This window comes from Ruditapes philippinarum, unplaced genomic scaffold (assembly GCF_026571515.1).
Source record: "Ruditapes philippinarum isolate M1 unplaced genomic scaffold, ASM2657151v2 ctg2588_1_1_1_1, whole genome shotgun sequence".
Lineage (NCBI taxonomy): Eukaryota > Metazoa > Mollusca > Bivalvia > Venerida > Veneridae > Ruditapes > Ruditapes philippinarum.
In genome coordinates, this window is record NW_026860467.1 from 4951 (window position 1) to 20027 (window position 15077).

Consider the following 15077-nt stretch of genomic DNA (forward strand, 5'->3'; position numbering starts at 1 on the left):
AATAGATGAATCAATTAACATCGAATAAAACCGGAAGTTTAAGAAGCTTGCTCGACACAGTTGAAAGGCATTTACGAAGTCTAGAAGTGAAACATCAAGATATTGATCAATCTGTATTTGTGTCAATGATATGAACTGGACTACCAGAGGAAGTTCTTGTTCAGTTAGAAATATTAAATGGGTCGAACAATGATAGAGTATAGACAAGCTTCGAAAACGATTGAATGAATATATTCTTGCCAGGGAAAGAGCAGAAAAGAAAGATAATGTGTTGGAAAAGAGAATACATGCATCGTCTATTCAATCAGGATACAAGCAAAATTCAGCTCAACTAAGGAGTTATACACATTCAGCTCAGCCAAGAAATTATACAAATTCACCCAAACCGAGGAGTTATTCAAAATCAGCACAATCAAAAAATATTCAAGTTCTGCTCATGTGCTTACAGTCAATAAACCTAAGCAACTTACACAAAGACACAGACTGAAAATTATGCAGATAAATGTCAATATTGTCAGCAGAAACATTGGAGCGATGAGTGCACACAATACCGAATTATAAATGAAAGAACACAGCAATTGAAAAACAGCTGCTTCAAGTGTTTAAAAACAGGTCACAAATCAAGTGAATGTAAGAGAAACATAATTTGTACACACTGTGGTGAAGTGAACAAGCATCATGGAAGTTTGTGTCCTCAAAAATTCAAGGTGAAGGAATCAATGACGCATTTAGCAAACAAAGAAACAGAATATAAAGAGACTGAAAATTCGGAGGAAAATGTTCTCGTGTCGTCAAATGAAATGGTTCTAATGCAGACGGCAATTACATATATTAAAAATCCAGATACCTCTGCAACACAGTCTGTTAGACTTTTGTTGCACTCTGGATCTCATCAGACATATACAACTTAAGTTACAACCGTTTCGCACCAACATTTTGATAATATTTTGAATAAATCCTAGTGCAAAACAGTTGTATCTCAATATCTTATATCATATTCTGTGAAGTATTTGGTGGATTATTTCTTTCAAACTAATTGACAAGTTTATAAAACAGCCTGGGCTTCTGATTCCTTGTTATTTACATAATTGTTAATCTTTCATTCAGACATAATACAAGAATTTGAATAACTTACACATATTTCAAACATAAATCAATTCCAATGCTTGTAAAAGAAACAATATCATAGTACATTGCTATATTTGACTAACAGTACTATTATAGTGATTTTTTCTCAACATAAAATTTTTTTATTGATATAATGTTGCATTGTTTGCAAAATAGCATGAAAAAGTAATGGACCTATTTTGGTTTTACGAAAATGTAATTACTGTAACTCAAAATAAATTTATTATAAACAATTGTCATACAATATTTTATGATTGTATGATAGTTTGGAGACGTTTGAAAACATGTCAGAGTTAAATTGCATACCAATACATGCACATTGCTTTAACTCACTGTCTGTCTGGAGCTTGCTTGTTAACTGGTTAATTTTTTCTGGTTTTTGCATATTGTGACAACAGGGAAAGAGACAGGGAAGGAGATGATAGTAGAAAATAGAGAAAAACAGAATCCCTAAAGAAAGTCCAACACAACAAAATTGAAAATGTTGCAGGCTCGGTTTGATTGAGCCTGTTCATGGACGGTACTGGAAAGTGCAAGTTACCGTCCACGCCCCCTAGCACCGGGTTATATAAATATAGAAAAGTCATATTCAGATGCTTAAACATTTAGTACATTTTTCTTGGATGACCGAGAATGTGTTTTCATTTTTGCCTAAGATACAAAAAAGAAAGAACATCAAAATAATCGGCAATCTGATATATACTCTCATACAAATCCTACAGCCTTGTGATTCGATGCTTTTTTAATTACTAAATGTTAAAATAGCTTAAAGAAATTATGCAATCATTACTCAATTCTTGATTTGGTTTTAAACTTACATGAATTACTTTTATCACTTACATGTATTACTATTGGAATATTTTCATGTCTTGTCAAATACAAATTGTTTAAATATTGCATTACAAATGTCTGCTGATTGGACAAAAGAAAAAGACTTAAAGACTTTCCATTAAACTTCAAGCCAACAGTATTATGTATGGTTGAATTACACAGATAAACAGGCTACATGTAGGTCTAGCTTAATACAAGTTACATAGGTCTATTATTTAAGAAATAATATATCACAAACTGTGATTTATCGCTCAATAAAATCACTGTTTGGAGTCGGATGTGTGGAATTACGAGGGCGTAGCCCGAGTGATATAATGATGCACATTCAACAAACAGTGATTTTATCAAGTGATTCCAAGCGATTTGCATATTATTATTTTGATTCTAACATGACATCAACAAATAAAATTTTAATGCTAAATTTTATCTAAATTGCGCCTGATTTGTTTTCATTCTCATTTTCAGCACGTCACATTTTTAGTGGTTACTTTGTGTGTATAATGACTGCGTCACATGTCTTAATATAGAATGTCAAACAGTGATTTTATTGCATAGGTTCTTCTAAGTTCAATAGGGAAAAATGCGGGTCATGTTAAAATATCAAGTAAAATATGTTATTGACCCTTTGTTTTCTGTTAGATAAAAGTAAATTATCAGATATATTCTGATATTTTTTTTATATTAAATTACTGACTGATTCAGGCTGGAGTGATTTATATAATTATAAACAATGAAATTTGGGACTGTAAAGAGTTGTAAGAATAGCATGAGAACATCTATATTATTTATCATCTTTCTCATACCTTTGGCTTAATAGTAAAGAAGAACCAGGACCTGGATAATGCTTAAATACATTGTATATAGAGTTTGTACAGAAATGCACATCCTAGGAATTATCTTAGTTTTCAAATTTAGAAAAGTCTATGCATAGAATAGATGGAAAATAAAATAAGAGTATTCTTATTTCCAAAAGGCTTATATTAACAAAAATAAATGTGTCTTAGATGGTTTTGTCATTATGTAAGTTCACATTTTGAATTTTTGATTCTTGCAAAAACATACATGTTAATGCATATTTGGTACTTATGATGGGTTTGACAATCTGAACAGTGTGTCACATAGAAAAAAATATTATATATAAAATGAATTTCTTTAAAAAAATCATTTGACTGAAATTATATTTTAAAAACATATAATTTGAGGTTTTTCACTGAAATATCCAGGCAATATGTTAAATTAGTTCATACTTAACACAACTTAGCTTGGATCTGTCCATTTGACCCATTACATTTATCAGAATTTAAAGCAAAAATTTAGTTACAACCCTTTCGCACCAAATCATTTTTTTTTTGATTTTTTTTATTTTTTTTTGGTGCGAAAGGGTTGTAACTGAAACTTTATCAATTATCTCTTTATGCTGACAAAATAAAATAACCTTTTCAATCAGTTATATATCAGTAATTGAATTAAAGCCAAAAAGCAAAATTAAAGAAGAATTTATTAGAATGTAATAGAATAAATAAGTTATTTGTCTCTCCTGAATAATTTTAAAATATTGAGTTACAACCCTTTCGCACCAAGGCATCGAAATGGCCGATACCAAGTCACGTGACCTTGGACTGAAGATTTTCCTGATTTACCTGTAAACAGGGACTTGGCAATAGGTCGCTTAAAAAGCTGTGTTAATAAACTAAAAACAAAACCTCAGTTAATGATGAAATATGATGAAGTTAAGAGAGATCAGCTAAGTAAAGGTGTTATAGAGAAAGTTGAAAAATCTCCTGTAGATGGTTTGGTACATTATTTGCCACACCATGCTATTATCACACCACAGAAAACAACAACAAAGATACGCGTAGTATACGATGCCTCGGCGAGAACAAGAAAAGAAAATTAAAGTCTAAATGAGTGCATGTATAGGGGACCAGTAATGTTACAGGACCTCTGTGGTATGTAACTACAATTCAGGATGCATCCGATAGCAATCGTTGCCGATATAGAAAAAGCATTTTTGCAAATTGGATTAAAACCTAGTCGGTGTGATGTCACAATATTTTTTTGGTTGAAAGACTGTAAAAATCCTACTGTAGTTACTGACAATATACAATAATTCAGATTTTGTATGATTCCTTTGGAGTAATCAGTAGTCCGTTCTTATTAGGAGCAACGGTAGACTTCCATTTAAAATGTTATGAAAATCCAGTTGCAGAAAATCTAAGAAACACATTTTATGTAAACATTGTTATCACCGGAGCTGAAACACAAGTGAAGCAATACAGCGATATACAAAATTAAAGGCAATGTTTGCAGATGCCTCGATGAGTTTACGGGAATGGAAGACAGAGCCGATACGAAAAGTGTTAAAGTACTTGGACATCATTGGAATGTCAATGAAGATACAGTGACAATAACAGGTCCAACAAAACAAATTAAACGAACCGGAGTGGACAAAACGTACTGTGTTGCAAACAGTTTCGTCCGTCTTTGATCCACTTGGCTTGCTCTTACGAGGAAAAGTGTTTATTCAATCATTTTGGCAGAAAATATCGACTGGGATGACAATTTGACTAAAGAATATCAAGAAAAATGGTTGTCTATTTTAATAGATATTCGCAAAATAGACACGTTGCAAATTCAAAGATGTGTTTGTGCATTCACAGGACATTCTAAGAAATATTTATTGTTATTTTTCTGTGATGCATCGGAAAAGGCATTCTCAACAGTGATATATTTGCATGTTTCAGAGGAAAATACATCCGATGTCAATGTAATATTTTTAAAGACAAGACTTGCGCCTATTAAGAAACTAACAATTCCTATGTTGGAGCTTCTAGCAGTTCTGATCGGACTTATGTTCTTAAAATTTGTTAGAGAACAATTAAGAGTGCCTATTGAAAAGCAATATTTATGGACAGATTTGAAATGTGCTTTACAATGGGTTACGTCGGATAAGAAATTACCGTTATTTGTAAAGAACAGAGTCTGTAAAATCAAAGAGCACATTGATGTTAAGATGACATACATACCAATTAAAGAAATTCCAGCAGATGTTGCATCCCAAGGGACAACACTGGAAACATTAGCAACTGACTCTAATTGGTGGCACGGTCCTAAGTGGTTGTTGAAGCCTATCTCTGATTGGCCAACCGATTATCAAAAGAACATGTGGATTAAGCATATTCAAGAAACTCATTTTCAAAGTGACATCAATTATATTCGAGCTTAAAAAGGTACAAATAGACAACAACAATTAGGGCTATTTCTTGACGAACAAGGGTTATTAAGATGCACTCGAAGGCTTGAAAATGCGAATTTAAGTGAAGGTGCCAGACAACCAATACTTCTTCCAAGAAACGATCATTATACTGAAATGATTGTGGAAAAACGCATAAAGAACTACTACATACCGGTGTTTTGCAGACGCATGCAACAACGAGACAAAGATTCTGGATTTACATGGTCGTGCAACAGTGAAAAGAGTGTTAAATAAGTGTGTTGTCTGCAGACGCAACGAAGGTGGTTGCTATAAAATGCCACCATTGTGTTGCCTACCGAGGTCAAGAGTGACAAAATCAGTACCATTTTCAAAAATAGGACTAGACTATTTTGGGCCAGTGTACTTGAAAACAACAGCAGGTGACGTGAAAAAGGCATGGATATGCTTATTTACGTGCTTAGTAACTCGTGATGTGCACCTTGAACTAGTTTGTGACATGACAACAGAAGAATTTCTTTTAGGTTACCGTCGGTTCATAGCTCAAAGAGGTACTCCATTGCATATAATTAGTGATAATGCAAAACAGTTTAAAGCCGCTAGTTTAGTGATAGATAAGATTTGGCATTGTTATTACATAGTAATGAAGTTCAAAGCTACTCTGCAAATGCAAACATCCAATGGAATTTTATTATAGAGCTCGAACCCTGGATGGGAGGATTTTACGAGAGGCTAGTTGGTCTTGTAAAAAGATCATTCAGAAAAACTGTGGGGCGAAAACTCTTAACTATCATTCAAGCTCAAACACTTATCAAAGAAATTGAAGCCGTAGTGAACTCAAGACCTTTAGTCTATATTGGTGATGATGTAAACTCTACAATTGCATTAACACCGAGTCATTTCCTTACGTTGAATCCAAAGATCGGTTTTCCACAATGCAATGAATATATTACCATGACTAAATCTAATTAGAAAAAGAAATGACATTGAGAAGAAAACTTGTCACCAGTCTTTCATCAAGAACATGAGATAACTTTCCAATTTTTGAAATATCATAATATGTATAGAACTTTAATGAGCCACCAGTTTTTCACCAGGAAAATAAGATCACTTATCTATTTTTGAAATATGTATGAACAGAGCTTTATCAAGTTCAAGGTGAGAGTTTATCAAAAAGAACATGAGATAACCTATGTATGAAAAGAACCAATTAGTATATAGAGGCGCCAGTTCAGCACCAAGAGGATGAGCTAACTTATCAATGTTTGAAATCTGTTATACCCCCGCACAACAAAGTTGTAAGGGGATATACTGGAATCAGCTTGTCCGGTCGTCGGGCGTCCGTCAGTTTTTCTTTGTCCGTTTAGTAACTTTAGATTTCTTTGACCCACAGTCTTCATATTTGGCATGGAGGTAAGTCATGATTAGAAGATGACCTCTATTGATTTTAAGAACACAAGGTCAAAGGTCAAGGTCACAGGGGCCTTGACTGAAGAAAGCTTTTCTTCTCAATAACTTAAGAATCCTTCGTACTACAGTCTTCATATTTGGCATGGAGGTTAGTCATGATTAGTAGATGAACCCTATTTATTTTGAGGTCACCAGGTCTAAGGTCAAGGTCACAGGCCTTGGCTAATTAAAGTTTGTCCGCCCAATTACCTAAGAATCCTTTGACCCACAGTCATCATATTTGGCATGGAGGTTAGTCAAGATTATTAGATGACCCCTTTTGATTTTGAGGTCACTGGGTCAAAGTTCAAGGTCACAGGGGATTTTATTACAAATAGCTTAGCTGTTCAAATGGTCTCATATAGTCCTCATAAAACACTAAAACATGTAGAATACATAACTTAGCAATGCACTGGCTTACTTCCCTCAGATTTGGCTGGGAGGTTGTCTTTGAGCGGTAAATGACTACTGTTGATTCTGACGAATTGTATTCACGCCATCTTCCCGTCAACTGATAAGCCAGTTTCATCAAAACTTGGGCATGTAAAAACTTTTAACGAGTGTCAATCAAATTTTATCATATAAAAGCCCTGTGGTAGAAATTGTCCCTACCCCAGGGGGTCATTAACTTTCCTGATGTATATAGTAAGAACTTTTTAAAAAAATACCTTATGAGCTAGAGCTTAGAAATAAAGTATGAAATATCTCCAAGTAAGTATCTACCAAATTTGTTCAAATAAAACTCCTGGGGTCAAAATTGGCCCTGCCCTAGGAGGTCAATGATTTTCTTTCCTAATATTACAACATTACTTGTTCCTTGTTATGAATTTTTTTTATATTCAGGTGAGTGATTTCAGGGTCATCATGGTCCTCTTGTTTCTTCATCTGTTCTGTACATAATTTTGCCAAACTATTGTTTATAATAATGTATTTCATATGTGTCATCATAAATACAAGATTAAACACAAGGAAAATTATTTTCATCTTTTAGTAAAAATTCTGAATGATGAATTTGATTAAAACATTCTTCATTATTTTTTAAGTTTATGACTTGTTAATAACTTGTGATAACCTTGCATGTCATCACAAAGGTAGAAACATTGGATCCCTTGCTTGTTAGCTGACAGTTTAAGTTTTAAATTTTTCTTAAACACTTACATTACTGATCATTTTATCAAATATACCTCACGGTCTTACTCTTTGCATTAAATCTATATGATCATAGTTTCACCATTTTCGTGTTTAAATATTGAATTTTGCATCAGCCACTGCTAGGGGGCGTGGGCAGTAACTTGCACTTTCTAGTACCGTCCATGAACAGGCTCAATCAAACCAAGCCAGAAACATTTTCAATATATTGTTGTGAGGATTCTGTTTTTCTCTACTTTTTTATTTTACCAACAAGTGTTCACTTTCAAACTTGTGATCATTGTATTTTTTGTACTACCTTTCTGTATAATGTTGTATTTTATTTATGTTCTTATTCAAAGATTAGCATGGCCAACTCATGACAAGTCCAAAAGATGGTCAACTGTTTTTATGTTTTTGGGTTGTTTTGTTTTGCCTATTATTGCCAACATTATTTACTTTATTTAAACAGTGTTCTTCTGAATCATACATTCTGTTTTAGTTAAACATGCACTTCATATAACAATACCATTTCTTTGTACTTCATCTAGTAAAATATGAAAACAGAAATGCTCTTGTAAGCCAAACTGTTCTAAGTTTATATGCCCATGCCATTTAAAGAATGGTGACAGGGCATTAAGTGTTACCCTGTCTGTCAGTCCATTTAGTACGTTTGACTGAAATTTTAGTTTCCAGCCAATAAGATTTGTACACCTTTTAAGGATTCAATTTATAATGGGTATATTCAACAATATATCAAAACACAGGTCAAGTATGAGTTCAGTTACATTCCACCAAATTTCTACAACATTTCGCCTTCCTTACCAAATTATATGCAAAAAAAATTGATTTATAACTGATAATATTTCAATGCTTTAGAAATCTATGAAGATATTTCATATAACTCTGGACAAAATTTAACAGTCTTTAGTTAGGTGGAGTGGAGTATGAAAAACCAGGTGTCTGTTGCAAAGATCAAGGTCACTACTTTGGATAAAAGATCAAATAATAAATTAAAACATGAAAGTATATTTCTATATACATGGCTGGATTTTCATAACATTAATCACAAATGTCCACCTATATATACATCTTTCTCCCCAATCTGAAGCTTTAAGGTTCAGTTCTGAATAAAGGCAACAGGCTCGATATGCTGCCACTGGGCACGTCTAGTTATGTACATATTTTGATTACCCACTCAATATAAGCATTGTTCTTTGCGCAGGCATCCATGTCCTGTGGGCACATTTCTAAAAAATGTAAAAAAATCCTTAAAACAGCACCTCCTATACCACTGGCCGTTTGCATTAAAGCTTCTATCATTCAAATTGTTATAACTTGTGTTACCTCAATATGTTCCAATAAATTTAAAGGGACTTTATTGAGGTTTAAAAGCCTAAAACATAACATTTAAATTTTTACATAAATTAGCTGGGGCACTTGATACAGAAATATAAGCACAGATAGTTAAGAAATATACTTTGAAATAAATTGAAAATCTTTTTTATGCTTTTCTCAGCCTGATCTGCGTGAAATGTGTTTAAACGCTTTCATTTTGGGTCATTTTTTTTTACAATTTGAATAATCATTCTTAAAAACGAAGTGCGCAAATGATCTGAAATTTCGCTCAAAGATTAGGGGTCAAAACATACATCAGATGGTACATAAATCAAGAAAAATAAATTCCACTTCAATCATGTCGAAAAACCTCAGTGGAGTTCCTTTTACACAGTTTATCTGAAAAACTAAATTCCATTATCTCCATATATTTAAGCATTTATTTTTATATCACAAATAGTTTTACTTTTATGCAAGTTTTGACAATAAAAGTTTATTTTAAATCATTGTTCTTTGTTTTGCTATGACTTTTACAGCATGTACATCAATTTCATACTAAAACACAATTAGTCATGTTTGAACTTAACCATGTAAGCACATGATGAGCTTTTCTTTTCCATGAGTTTAAAATTAAAAGTATCTTCATTAACTATGATTAAATAATGCTTTACATTTTGTATATGGCATGGTGTTGAGGTCCTATGAAGTAGTTATATAAATCATGGCCGATTAAGGTCAAACTTTGAGTGGTTCTTTGTGTTCATAATGCAGTAATATTATCTATTAATCACTTATTTCTCTATATATAGTAACAGAATTGCCTATGATTTCAACTAATTATGAGTGTCACGACTAGTGGGTTTGGGAACCTTACCCAAGAACTAGTTATCAGCCCACTGAACATGAGTACTTGCAAAAACAGAAACAATGACATCACATTTTACGTCATTAAATCAGCTAGCTGTAAAACTGAAAGTAGGATTGAAGCAAGAATAGCTTGATTGAATATAATTAGAACATACAAATATGCCTTGGTTTTTACTTCACACTCATTGGGAATTTCTATGAAAATTTCCTTCCAACAGTACTTTCAGTGCTTTGATTTTAATTTCAAATCAGACTTACTTGAAATAGGCAAAAAAAAATAATAGCAAATCAATTTTCTTGCCTAAAGTATTGACATGACCTTGAAAATCAATGTCATCTTTATATCAATGTACATATCTTACAATACACGTCGTGTCATTTTTTTCTTTTTAGGTCGTAATGAACTGTTTGGATTTGTTTTGGAACAGGAACATAATGATAAGTTGAGGGTCAAATGCATTTGAAACTCAATGTCATACTTAAATTATTTCACATGGCAATGTGTCTTATATAAGTGTTGTTTTATCTTAGTAAAAATTTCATACATAACAATGTTTTGATACGTTTTATGAAAATTCAATTAATTTGACTTTGAGATTCAAGATCACTTGTATGAACACTTTGTTTGAATTTCTTTAGTTGACAGTTGTTTCCTTTAACTGTAGTTAAGTCTATTTATTAAAAAATTATTTATATTTTTTAAAGAAGTTGCCAGATAACTACTTACATTTTAAATTACAAAGATATAGGCAATTCTATCAAAAGCTTTTAACCATATTAATGTCAGGACCAAGTGAGGATTATTCTATTTGTATGTAATGTTCAACTGAAGGATTGTTGCTAATATCAAAATCCTCATATACCTTTTAACCTTACGATATTTCCTAAGAAGAGTAGTATTTCACGCATTTGCATTCTGCGAATGGCATAAAGGCGACACAGTCAAATAAGTTTTTATTAAGTATAAAAGAATGCGATAAACAATTCGATGCCTTATTTTTTATTTTGATGCCTTACCGATGCAAAGGTAAATTTAAGCAATTGAATTAAACTTTTCTGCATGTACGCATTCAGGGTCTTTCAGATGTATAAGAAAATTTGAGTGATATTTTTAATTAACTTTCGAACGAGTCAATTCCCCAACCCAAGCCCGTAGGAGGGAAATTAAAATCAGCTTTGTTCTCAAACTAAAATATATACGGAGCCTCATACATGACACGCTCATCTATTGTTTTAACATGTTTGTATTAATCATGTCGTTCAAACGAAATGTGAAAGTAAAGTGTTTATTCTTTAAACGAAAGTAAATTTACATAACGACCAAATTGAAGAGTATGTTATGTCAATACCTCAATATCATTATGATATGCATAAAGGTATTATAAAAAAGGTCATCAAAGTTTGTATTGTAGATTTTTTGTATTTAAATTTCTTGCTCAGTTGAATGTAAACATTTATTAGACAAAGATACCATCAGTTTGCCTAAAACGGAGGTGCTTGACGCTAAGTGCTCTGATGGATCATCAATACTTATGGTGAACTGGTGTGATAAGAATTTCGACTGCTTAGACTATACAGATGAATTGTCATGTTTGAACAAACTCCAAGGTTTGTACACATTATTCGGCATTTTTAATGGTTATAGCTATTGTTTTTAAGGGTTTTCTTTGGCGACGATCTGCTTTTGTTGGTAACATTAGTTTAAATGAGTGTGTTGTTAAATTATTGATTAATGAGCACAACAAATGTTTATACATTTTCAAATATTGGTCTTTATTATAAATATATTTTTCGTTTGTTTTGTTTTACGGCACACAAACACAATATAAGTCATATGGCGCCAAGAACAGGAAATATAATTTTGGCAAACCTTATGCGTTACCAGCTTAAAGCAACACCAGGGTTCAAAGCAAAAACATTTGCGTAAGAATGAATCATATTGAATTAGTAACTTCTTTTTCTATTAACACATTTTCTATTTTGATGATATTGATAAGTGTCATTTTGTAGTTTTCTTTCAAACACTTGCTTGTTTACAAAATGCGTTGTTTTTATAGCTTTTTATATATAGCTTATGTACAAAATTAAAATAACAATAAAATTTATGTTTAGTTTTCATAGTATTTTAGCTAAGAAACGTACAGAGATAAAACCTCACCTTGTATTTGCCTTTATCTTGATACATAATATTGTCTTAAATACTATTAATTATATTTTTATTTAGATCACAATCTCTCAAAAAATACAACTACGGAGACAATGATAAAATCTGATTTACCCCGCGGACACAATTCTTGGGCGTATTTTCGCTGTGAACATAGCAAAGAGTGGATATCTGTGTTAGCTAAATGTGATGATGTCATTGATTGTCTTGATGCTTCGGACGAAGTCATATGTTTACATGGCAATATTGGTAATTTGTTCTTTTCATTAAAATTTTGTAAAACTGAATTTTAATTGTTTTATTATGCCGTACATCACAATTTAAGTGATGTTTTAATACTTAGAAATAATGAAAATATTTCCTTAACATACACCTTTAGTAAATGAAGATACGTGGGTTGATTGAGTGTTTGATTGCTAATAAAGTTGTTTTATCCGTTTATTCGTTTTGATTCAATACTGTAAACTTTTTTTTTACTTCGTGATGACAATTTTCCTCGTCTCCTTGTGGACGATACAATTGATAGATTCATGTTAACACAAAAAAGGAATTAAACAAGTATTTTTTATTAAAAAATCATAGTACCATACATTTTGTGTAGAATGTGACGAAGACGAGTTTTCTTGTGACAACGGAAATTGTATTACACTGAGTCGAGTTTGCGACTTTAAACCGGACTGTATGGACGGCAAAGATGAATTGTGTGGTAGGCTTTAATTAATTAATATTTCAAAGATTACTATAATTACATTATCAGTTCGCAAACGTTTGGTCGCCAATGAAATCGTTCTATTTTGCCTAAATTATGCCGAAATATGTACCAAAAGGTACTGAAACTCAACTTTATGTATACAATTTATACATTAAATGAGCTGATTAAATGGACTCCGCCTATTTCAGAATACAATCGATTTGAATGAGCGGCGCTAACAGTAAGTCGGTTATACGGGGTTTTAAGAAACTAATTACCTACCTCTTTTCACTTCGTTCGCTAGAAAATTTATTCTTTAAACTGTGTATATAACTTATAATCTATACTTAATATATCTGACAATATAAATAAACATTTTTGACTTTCATAAAACAATTTTATGAAATACATAGCGGGTTTTCATTGGGAAACAAGCATTGTTCACCAAGAGAGATATGAGGGATAAATGCCTAATCTGGATATATAAAATTGAATCCTTGGTAGATTTCGATGATAAAAAACAAGGTATTACCTCCATACCTCCATATCCATTTTCACACATTTTTCTGTGAAGACACTGGACAATTTGTTAACGTGTACAGTAAATTCACACGGTGGTACGTTCAGGGAGTAAAAGTTGTAAAAGATTAGTATTTTGTACATAAAAGTACAAAGTAGAAGACTTTTAAAATAACGTATTTTCATGTTGCATTATGACATTGGCCATACCTTGTGAAACTATTTATCTGAAAGGAAAGCATTTATTGCAATATTTACTGGTATTTTCAAAATCTAATAAAATCAAAACTTTGCGGTAGAAATATTTAATAACAAACATTTAATACAAGATAACAAAATACTTTTTTGAAAACAAAATTATCGAAAATTAGAAATAAGGATTATTTATTTATGTATGAAATAGAGAAAATAGCAATCCCTTAAGAAAGTTCAAAACCTTTTTATAACGGCTGATCATTTATGAACACTTGTATTAGTTTCCCAAACAAATGTATGCAATGTTAAGTGAACGAAAGACATAGCTATAAAAGAACCGTAGTTTTATAGATTTACCACCAATATAACACAGTATGTGTATATCCCTGAATAAATTTGATTTTCTCGTAATTTTCCAATCATTTATCGAGAGCACACTCTAGATAAATTCATATTTGAATGATATTCGTGTCGACACTTAAATAAAAAGGTAGAAAATTACATCGCTTTTATTTTTGGTCACATATAAAATCAAAATAATAAATACGGAATATTATGTTGTAGTAGCTTTCTGGGGCTTTGTATTTTGCTACGAGCAGCGGTGGAAAATTGATATCTCGCGAGACCGAAGGTCGAGCAAGATATCAATTTTCCAACGTTGCGAGTAGAAAAATAAATAGCCTCAGAAAGCTACTACAACATAATTTTCCTTTTATTATATACCTTTTCGTTTTATTCAGAAAATGAAATGTAGTTGTCAAGAAATAAATTCATGACTGACGGATGAATACGTAATTCTTGAAAACCGGTCACGCCTTTAATAATTTTGGTCCCCGTTTCCAAATGCAACGTTATACAAAGCTAAGATCGGAACCAACGTCAAAAATAGTCCGTCACTTCCAAATATGGTACCGTATTTGTCACTAACATAATATGGAAATTTCTATCCGATGAAACGTATTTGCCCTTCAATATTGACGTGTATTTTAGGGCGAAAATTTATAGGTATATAATAATAGTATATATCTAAACATTATTTTTGTAAAGTTAACCTGTGTTAATTTATACACTATATAACATACGGTTCAAATGTTTTGTAACTTCTTTATTTTTGCTGTTAAAATGATTTTTTACGAACTCTTAAAGAATACCCAACATGTGATGATGAAACTGAGTTTCGTTGTGAAAATAGACAATGTATCCCAGCAGTCAATCAATGTAACGCTGAATACGACTGTTTCGACAATAGCGATGAAACAGATTGTGGTTTGTATTTGACTTTGTATCACAGTGTAAAGCAACTTTAAATATAAAATCATTTATTTTTGATGTTTTGTCACGTGCAGTTTGTAACGTTCATTTTGGTATCTTAAAGCCATGTAGACAATACCTCTTTTTAATACTTGTTATTATATATAATTAACTATAGTCGGGTGACAGCAAAAACAGTATCGAATAGAAATTCCAAAATGTTGCTTTATTATGAAACGACTTTTATAAAGAATAAAAGTAAGTCGCAACAACACCAACGAAAATGAGTTTCAAACAAAATA

The 15077-nt window shown here is 31.9% G+C and overlaps 1 protein-coding gene across 1 annotated transcript in view; it reads left to right on the forward strand.

Moving 5' to 3' along the window:
- Positions 1-10568: 10568 nt before the first annotated feature.
- The window catches only part of LOC132760199 (uncharacterized), a 48075-nt gene continuing 43566 nt past the window's right edge, over positions 10569-15077 (forward strand). The window contains exons 1-4 of the mRNA XM_060752116.1: positions 10569-11563; positions 12180-12368; positions 12721-12825; positions 14671-14790. Coding sequence (XP_060608099.1) covers positions 11488-11563; positions 12180-12368; positions 12721-12825; positions 14671-14790 — 490 coding nt within the window. The 5' untranslated portion in view covers positions 10569-11487. The remainder of the gene's footprint in view (positions 11564-12179; positions 12369-12720; positions 12826-14670; positions 14791-15077) is intronic.